Source organism: Bombina bombina, chromosome 3 (assembly GCF_027579735.1).
Source record: "Bombina bombina isolate aBomBom1 chromosome 3, aBomBom1.pri, whole genome shotgun sequence".
NCBI lineage: Eukaryota > Metazoa > Chordata > Amphibia > Anura > Bombinatoridae > Bombina > Bombina bombina.
In genome coordinates this window covers 275,543,145-275,552,857 of record NC_069501.1, presented here as the reverse complement: position 1 = coordinate 275,552,857, position 9,713 = coordinate 275,543,145, and the positions used below count along the sequence as shown (strand labels likewise).

The 9,713-nt window shown below is 41.4% G+C and overlaps 1 protein-coding gene across 2 annotated transcripts in view; it reads right to left on the bottom strand.

The window, feature by feature from the left end:
- Positions 1–612: 612 nt before the first annotated feature.
- Positions 613–9,713, bottom strand: part of RABGEF1 (RAB guanine nucleotide exchange factor 1) — a 199,000-nt gene continuing 189,899 nt past the window's right edge. For both annotated transcript variants that reach the window (XM_053706299.1, XM_053706298.1), the window contains exon 10: positions 613–4,142. In XM_053706299.1, the coding sequence (XP_053562274.1) occupies positions 3,744–4,142 (399 nt within the window). In that variant the 3' untranslated portion in view covers positions 613–3,743. The remainder of the gene's footprint in view (positions 4,143–9,713) is intronic.

Here is a 9,713-nt window from a genome sequence, read left to right as displayed (position 1 = left end):
ACGATCGAGCGAATTGTGATTGAAGTACAGTGATGTAACTTTTTTTTTTAATGTCATGCCATGAAGGAAGGTTTTGAGGACAAGTATGGAGATCTTTTGAGAGAATCAGTACAAATAAATCTTTATTTTAAGGTGAGGGTATTATTATAGTAATTGATTGTGCACATGCGCACAATAATCGGGGGGGAAATATTTACTGTCCCTTTAAACACCACCTGCTAATGTGTAAAAACTGTGCTAGTCCCATCTTCCTTAGAGATATCAAAAGGCAAACCAAGGTTTCCTTAAAATGCTGCAAAATTCCTAAACCAGCTATTTGATTTGCAGTATTTTAAAGAAATAACTATAATGGAAGTACTGTCTGAACAATATTGTAACCTGCATACGCAGAAGAACCCTCTCTCTTTAACAAGTCTAATTTTCCTCTGGACTTTTCAGCCAGGGACTTTTGTCATTATTGTCTACATTACTATTTAGATTTGCAAATGGAACAAATGTTCTAATGGCAACAAGATGATGCATAAACACAAATAAAAAAACAAACAAATTCCTGGATGGATATAGGTAAAAAAAGGAATTTAGCAAACAAACAAAAATTGATAGCACACTTGGTTATAAAACATCAGTCATGGCTTATATTTACTTTATTAGCATACTAATGAATAATGTGTGTGTTTCCCCTTTAAATTTGAGAAGTAATTTTAGTATGGAATAAGATTGCTATCAAAAAGTATGCGTGATTCTTTATCATTGTACATAAATTGTGACATCTGGATACAAATCTAAATTTGCAAATACAATTTGTTTTTCTTTCTTCTTTATTTTTAGAATACAAATCTTTTTGGAAGTAATTTTTTTTATTTTTGGGGGGGATTATACTTCTAGTATGATTGAAAATACTGTCAAAAATAAATGCTACTTCCCATTTTGCTAAATGACTTATGTCACTACAAGAATTTCAGCCTGTTGACTGAGTACTAGCAATTGCTTTGCTTTCAATTAAATGTGGAAAAATAGCTGACAACCCCAGCACATCAGCATCTGAGGTAAACTTTTAAACATTTATTCTCATTTGCATAATACAACCCAATACAATATATTGATTTTAATGTTTTAATTACAATTTTCATGGCAGCAGGAAAACTCACTGTAGTATGTGATCTTCTTTCAGAATGTTTTTTTAAGTTGTCATTTACCATACATCAAGTGCTTATTCTGTTTGTTTTATACAATAATGTAATTATACCATACACCATGCTTTAACATGCCTAAAGTGCTAAATCTGCAGTGTTTTTTTTTTTACAAAAAAATGTACTAAGGAATATTCATTTTCTCAGGCATTTCTCCACATTTAATTGAAAGCAAAACAGACTGCTGAGACATAAGTCCTTTAGCAAAATGGGAACTAGCATTTCTTTTTTGACAGTGTTTTGACACATGCTGGAAGTGTATTTCCCCCCCAAAAAATATTGCATTTCAAAAAAAGAAAAATGTGTCGTCACAATGATAAAGAATTACACACAATTGGCTTTTTGACAGCAATCTTGTTCCATATTCTAACAGGTTTTCTATTCAAGGTTCTGAATCACCAATATACAAGGGAGTGTCCTCTATGTTTGTAATTATTAATAGAGAAAATATAATTTACAAAATATCAAGCTACATTTTTAAATGTTAACATGCACTATTTTAGTAAATCAGCAATATACAACCAGATTACACATTTTTAAATTTACATTTTACACTAAATTCATTTTCATTTACATTGTACCATTTATACATGTTTTGCAAGTCTAGTAAATTTGGATTTTAAGCAAATGCATAAAATGGCATTATTAAGCCTACAGCATTTATTAGACGTTATGTTGTTTTAGTAATTGTATAGTCCTGGAGCAATTATACGCTTGATGTGTAGACACCAAAGTCATCAGTTTCCACTGCACAGACACCATTATGAGCATTCCAGAGTGCCAGCCCTCTTTGTGCTGGTCAACAAAAGGCACTCAGGTGTTTTATTAATATTTGTATGTGGTTCTTCATCAAACTTAGATTAACAGCGTAAACCTCTTCAGAAATAAATGACAATAACCTCTTTACTATACTAGATTTGCTATAAACAGGCTTATCACTCATTTCCGTATAATCCACAACCGACTAAAAAGTTATGAACACCAATAGCATGCATCTAAATAAACATGTGATTTAAATATTTACAGTGTACAAGTTTTACAGAAAAAAATAAACTATTTTCAAATAACAAGTATAAACAAAGTAATACATCTGGTCCAAGAAAGAGTGCGGAAGAGCAATCACTTAATTGATCAGCCTCTATTTTCTCATGGGTTGTTATGCTTAGAAAAAAATGATGTCTTGTTCTCTCATAACTTACACAATAGATCTACATAAGGACCTTGCTGGAGATCACCTGCTTAGCTTATAAGCAGTAGTATGTTGTACAAAGCAAATAGTATATCACACAAAGTAAATTTTCCACAACAAAATTAAATATGGGGAAAACTTAAACAGCAACAATTTAGTGTACAATCCTGTCTTTTTTAGTATAGTCTTATATAAATATATTCACTTCTGATAATTATTAACACTATGATAAGCTCACCATTTAAAGAGACATACATATGAATTGCTCTATCAATATAGAGCAGTTTAATCTTTATTCATCTCCCCCTCCCTTTTTTAGAGAAGATCCTTTATGCTTGTGCACCATCAAATACATTTCTTAGATTATATATATATATATACACATATATATATATATATATATATATATATATATATACACACACACAAATATACACGTGTGTGTGTGTGTGTGTGTATATATATACACACACACATATACACACATGCCACTAAAATATAAAAGAAAACTTATTTTAAGACTGAGAAATGTATTTCTTTGAATTTTGATGTCTCTTATAGTTTGATGATGCATGACAGCACCTGTACCCTTTAATGATCCTCGCTATTATTAACAAGGTAACCCTTAACGACAGGCAAAGTACATGGTACGTTGCTGTCGTTAAGGGTTTAAAGAGGAAATCAGCTGTATAAGATCTGTTGACGTGAAGGCTGGTGAAGCCACTGAAATATAAATAGAGAACTTATTTTTGGGGGCAAAGATACCAAATTAAGTACTTTCATCAATTATCACATTAGCAACTTTGTTATTTTAAAACTGCCTATTGTTAAAAGAAGAAAAAAAAAAAAAAAAGACAAAACACACTTTATAGAATACCTAGTCCATTTAAGAAATTTCCAACTGGATTTGTGATGGTCAGTCTTCAAATTCAGGTGTTTTTTCCGACAACTTTATTCTGAAGTGTTGGGCCAATGGCTTATGAACTGCCTATTCCTGAGTGAGTTATTGAAGTTCAATGCAATAGAGCATTATTATGGGATAAAAAGACTATTATGAGGCAGGACAAATCTTATAATGTGTTTATGAAATGTCCAATTAAAAAGGAGGTATTGCATTTGTTGTTTAATGTACAATATTAGTGGTTTGTTGTTCCTTAAAAAAGGACTGACCTTTGAGTCTTATGCTAATAAATAATTTTAGAAGGCAAAACAACCACAAAAAAACAAGAGTGTACCATAAAAATTGCTTTTAAACCATGTATTTCTTTAGGTTTAATGAACTTCCCCTGTGTTGCTCCAAGTGCGACACTGAGCTGTACACATCTGAGGAGTGGTTGTGTGTGGACCATCCTGTGTTTAGCTTGTTATCCAGCATATACTTGTGGTTGCAGTGGTGGAGGCAATCTATCATCCTCTACATTCTCAGAATCAATAGCTGCTAGGGTCTGTCCAACTGTTTTAATGCGCAGTGGATACTTGTCTACAATGTCCTGGACCTCTCGAGTTACTTCATCTGTCCAGTCAATAAGGTCCTTCTCTAATTTCTTAGCCCCAATCACAATGCGATCCTGCCTCTCTGAGAGCTGTGACAGTAAGTCCATGTTTCTGTGCATCTGCTTCACTCCAGGGCAGGTGTCAGGTGGCCAGATGTCGGATTCTTGCTTCTTTGGGGACATTTGACCAGACATATATCTATCAAACTCTTCTTCACTTAAATTCAATGAGTGAGCATCCAGCTTTTCTATGAAAGCCATAGCACAGCACTGTGGGAAGAAGAAAGACCAACATACAAATATTATCAAAATATTGCATGCAACCAAGATTACATTTGTTTAAAGAATTAACACCTTAACGACACAAGTCGTACAGGGTATGTCATACCCAAACTGGTTGTTAAAGACCAACGAAGTACCCTGTACGTCGTTATGGGTTTAAAGCAGGTGGAAGCGATCGTAGGAAATCACTCCCGGGTGCGTGCAGAAGCGCGCGGGGGGGGGGGGGCGTGTGCGCGCGCCCGCCCCCGTGATCTTGTTAAAAGTCTGGACTCTGGAAGATGGTGGTGGGAGATGGTGGTTGTCGAGGAGGGGGGAATAAGATTTGGAAAGGGATCTGGGAGGGGGTGGGGGGTAGTTATTGAGGGGGCAGCTACACTACAGAAAAAGTGGTGTCTGTTTAAAAACCCCAAAATTGTTTGCAATGTGGGTACTGGCAGACTGCTGCCAGTACCCTAAATGGTGGCTTACCTGATAATTTAATTTTCTTTTGAAGGGAAGAGTCCACAGCTGCATTCATTACTTTTGGTAAATACAGAAACTGGCCACCAGGAGGAGGCAAAGATACCCCAGCCAAAGGCTTTAATACCTCCCCTACGTCCCTCATCCCCCAGTCATTCTGCTAAGGGAACAAGGAACAGCAGGAGAAATATCAGCGTGAAAAAAGGTGCCAGAAGAACAAAGAAATTACAGCCGCCTCATATAGAAAAAACATTGGCGGGAGCTGTGGACACTTCCCTTCAGAAGAAAATGAAATTATTAGGTAAGCATAATTTATGTTTTTCTTCTTAAAAGCGAAGAGTCCACAGCTGCATTCCTTACTTTTGGGAAAACAATACCCAAGCTAGAGGACACTGAATGTAAATAACGGGTGGGTACAAAAGGCGGCCCCTTCGAAAGGCACCACAGCCTGAATTACTCAACACCCTAAATTTAAGTACAAATGACACAGAAGAAAATCCGAGCCCAGGTAACTGCACATTAGTTACACTGCCGGCAAAGCCGAACTAAAAAAACACTCAGACCTAGAGTCTGTCAAGCCCAAACGACCTCCGAGGTGTCCGCCCCACGGGTCACGACTCCCAAGAAGGTACCTGGCCAAAGACAAGGACCGCATCTGCCCCAGAAAAGGGAATACAGAGTCCAGGAAAACTCCAAAAGAACTTTTCCCACTCAACACCTATAGAACAACCCATGGTTGTCTTACAATATACATGCCCAAGGAGACAAGCTCCCTAGAAACACAAGGACCGAGGAAAAAGGATCCCTACACAGGGAAACATGCCCCAAAAAGGACTCGAGGAGCACCCTCCTGTCCCTGATCCTGTACCATACCCTAAGGTACTCCAGGAAAGCCATTAGTCCCCTGTTGCCTCATAACATATCTAGACCAGCAGACTAGATAGGCAGAGACAGCAGAAACAGGATAACTATCCCAGCAGCTAGAAAAGAGCTCTCCAAAAGAATCTCAAACTGCCTGAACAGGAACTCTTAATGACCAGCTTCCAGGAGGAAGGCTGACTCACCATTGTTAACCCAAACCACCTAAAGGCACTTCAAAACTTGTTAGCATACAGACAAGAGCAATTAGCTGTAACTGGGTAAACAATCACAGTGCACATAGCTGTAGATGGTTCCAACTGCAAACCTTCCAAGGGCTTACAGCCCTTAGAATAGTGGGCTCCAAGGAACGCCCCCTCCCGGCACCAGACGCCAGTAGAAAAGATGAGGACATCCAAAGTCCTCCCACAAAGAAAAGGACCAACACTAAGAAAATAGTCAACACTGCATAGAGTAACCGATTCCCAACCTTCCCTCCAGGATAAGGGTCCCAGCCCAAAGGCTAGTCAAAGACTGAAGACAAGAGTCCCAGAATTTTAGAAGAGAAAGGAAGGATCAACGGGGAACAAAGTCCCCGGTTAGACCGCTGCTACAAACAGCATGTTACTGTAAGTCAGGATAAACATTGTGCTCGGGTATGAGACCCCCTACACGCTGTCGTCAAAAAAGGAACACTTCCCAAGGGAAGAAGGCCCTCAGACCCTCAGCATTCATATATCAGATCCAACACATAGCAGAAGCCCCAAAGGGTGCAAACCCTCAGCCTTCCGTTGCAGGAACGGAGGAACCAGACACTACATCGCAGCTCCCCTTCCAGGATCCTGAAACGCAAGAAGGGAAACAAAACCCGCAAGGCAAGAACCAAGGACCCACAGGATGCCACAGATACTAAAGTAACTCTGAACCCGGAGAACCCAACCCCCAACTCTAGAAGAGAAGCGAATGAAAACAACGGAAAAACACCCTACCATAGAGGTGAGACCCCTCAGCCATATCGCCAACCCAGTTGAAAGACACCTGGAGTCTATAGGAACATCCTACATGCACCAGAAGACCAGTAGGGACCCGTCAGAAGGACCTAAAGCCTAAGCCACAGTCCAATACACATCTCTCACAGAGCCCCAGCCCCTACAAGAGAGGCCCGCGGGACCACAAACATCTAGGTGTGAACCGACCGTCCACACCCATCCAAGGAGAGACATGGACCAAGGCCAGTGTCCTCTACAAGGATTCGATTGAAAGATCCAACTTCCAGAGGGACACTAAACTGCCTCCTACAAGGAGGAACGCACCTCAAAAGTCCATAGACTTAGCAGTCTTAGAGTTGCAACGAGTAATGCAAGACACCCAAATGTCGAAGACCGTGGTCAGACCAAGGGTATAACGTGGAATAGACAACAGTTAGAGATCCTTGAAGGATCTATCTTCCAAAGAAACTACTTTAAGCAGGCAAACGCTGGAGCCGTAGCCCCCCACAGAAGGCAGGGAGCCCCTGCACTCCCCCTCTTAGAGTAACACAACTCGAGTAGAGGAAGAAAAACATGCCCGCGCATCCAGACCAGATGATCCACCCAAGGCAGGAAGGAATGAGACTCCGCCCCCGCAAGAAAATGTGTAATAGGCTAAAGAATCAGCGTCCGGAAGAACTTCGAGTGAAACTCAAATCAGTAATCACTCGGCACACCAGAGCACAAAGGTCACATACATCTCCCAACTTCCAAAGAAATGGAAATAACTGTTCCCTAGGGATCAGAAGAACCATGATGCCGTCTGCAAAAACAGATCCGTATCCAAGGCGAGTAGCCCGAATCAACCAACCTTAGATTGGCACTCACAACCCTCCGTCCGGAGGGGTTGCATATAAACAACAGGCCTCATACTTCGGTAGGACCCGAGCTCGGAGTCCATAGAATAGGCCAAGTGACATTCAGAATCCAATAGGATTTAATCAGCACCCCGAAGGTGACATGAACCCTGTTAACAGCTGAAAAAGCGTCCAACCAGTACCAGCCTGGTATAAGAACACTCCTGAACTGCTCAAGGTCCAAGAAAATTTGTCCCGAAGGATCGATAAATGAACTAGAAAACATAATTCTACTATTAAACAAGTGTACAACTTGCGAAGGAGTGCCAACGCGACCATAATCGCAAGTATCTGTTCCAGAGAAGAATGTTCATAAAACGAAAATCTAACAGGCATGAGCTTAAGGAAAACAAATTAAACACATCCATCCTGATCAAAAAATAAAATGAAGGCAGCACCCATCGGGTGAACGCCCAAGGTGAATGAAAACGACAACGGGACCAGCCGATTAGAATCCCCATTCACCCAAGCTCAGAACTGGAACCGAAAACATAAAGAAAAAAATAAAACGGAGACGTTAAGGAGATTGGCTTCATCCCCAAATGTCATATCCATTTTGCCACCCAGCTTCTAAGGCCTCGGATCCCTCGGCCCACTAGGACTGGGATTCTCCAACATTGCCAAAACATGTCTTAAAAGAACACGAAAGAGAGCCAGCCTGTAACGGAAAGCAAAATTATCCCTCACCGGATCTACTGAAGATTGGGGCCCCTGAAGCTTCAGGGGCCAACGTTTCCCCAGAAGGCCGAACTGAATCGGGCGATCCCACACTCGACGGGCCATGGTTAACAGAACACTGACAGTATCTTAGAAATACTTCACTTGGGAGATATAAATGAGTCAGCGCCACAGACATGGCCACGTGGAACCGTGCTGTAATCTCTGGAGGAAACAGGCCACCCTCTGGAGGAGTAAAGGCCTTAGGGACACCTGCATGTGTAGCCGGGAAAGGGTCTGGGGCACGTGCCTCATGGATCATGGAAACCTCGGAGGCGGATGGCTCAACACACTCTAAGCTCCCTGACCTCGGGAGAAAAGACTACTCTAGAACGGCAATCGGAACATAACTGATGGGCATTGATTACCCGGGCCATTTCATATTCATCACAAGACGCATTCTCCGTATCGGAGGCATCCGTGCTCGCATATAAGAATCCTCCATAATCTTGGGATTACAAATATGATAAAAACTGTCACCTCTTGACACCCTTAATGGCTGGGGCACTCACCATCTCCTGTGAACCAGACAACCCACAAGCTAGACTCTCTCAGTCGCACACAGTCAGTATACGGAAGTGAAAAACAATGTAACCGCACCCGTCACAAGGTGCACTGTGTCAGTCACAAAAAAGGGCGCGCAATCCTGAGAGATTGCGTCATTAAAAGAAGGCCGTTATGTTCCGTAAAGGCTGTGAGCCTAGGCATAGCTACACATTTGCAGATAGAACCATATAACAAACATGATTAAAGGCCCCCCTGTTCAAACCCACCCCCCAGGAGATATTAACCCATGATTTCTTATTAAGATAAAAGGAGTTCCACTGGGACCCTACCTTGTTTCGTCAACAATACATTCTCATATTGAAATAAAATGAAACGATCTTACCGGAATCTACACCGTGGAACAGGAACACGGCCCTTCAAGTTTGACAGATAGTAGCCTCGCTTCTGACATGGACTTGAGTGAAGAAAGGTAGGCAGCGAAACTCATCAACGCTGATTACCAAGGAGCTGTTAATATGAGTCGGGATGGGTTCACAGGAAAACTCTCCCTGCATCTCCGGACTCTAACTTTCATCCATGATCTCACTGAGAGGCTGACAGGATTACTTAAAACTCCAGTCCCATTGCAAAGAGTACTACCCTCCAAAAGAGACTACCTCGAACTCCAGCCTCCTGTGATGAAAGGCAAAGAATGACTGGGGGATGAGGGAAGTGGGGGAGGTATGTAAGCCTTTGGCTGGGGTGTCTGCATCCTCCTGGCAGCCAGGTTCTGTATTTCCCAAAAGTAATGAATGCAGCTGTGGACTCTTCCCTTTTAGGAAGAAAAAGTTAGTGGTGGGAGGGTTAGAGAGCTCTTGGGGGGAGGGGGGCTCAGGGCGGTTGGGTGGATCCTACACTGCAGAAAATATATAATTAAAAAAAAAAACTTTATTTTTATATTGGCAGACTTTCTGCCAGTACTAAAGATGGTGGTGACAATAGTGAGGTGGGGGAGGGAAGAGAGCTGTTTCAGAGTGGTCAGGGAGGGATCAAGGGGTGGGATGTGTCAGGTGGGAGGCTGATCTCTACACTAAAACTACAATTAACCCTTCAAGTTCCCTACAAGTTACAAAATTAACCCCGTCACTGCTGGG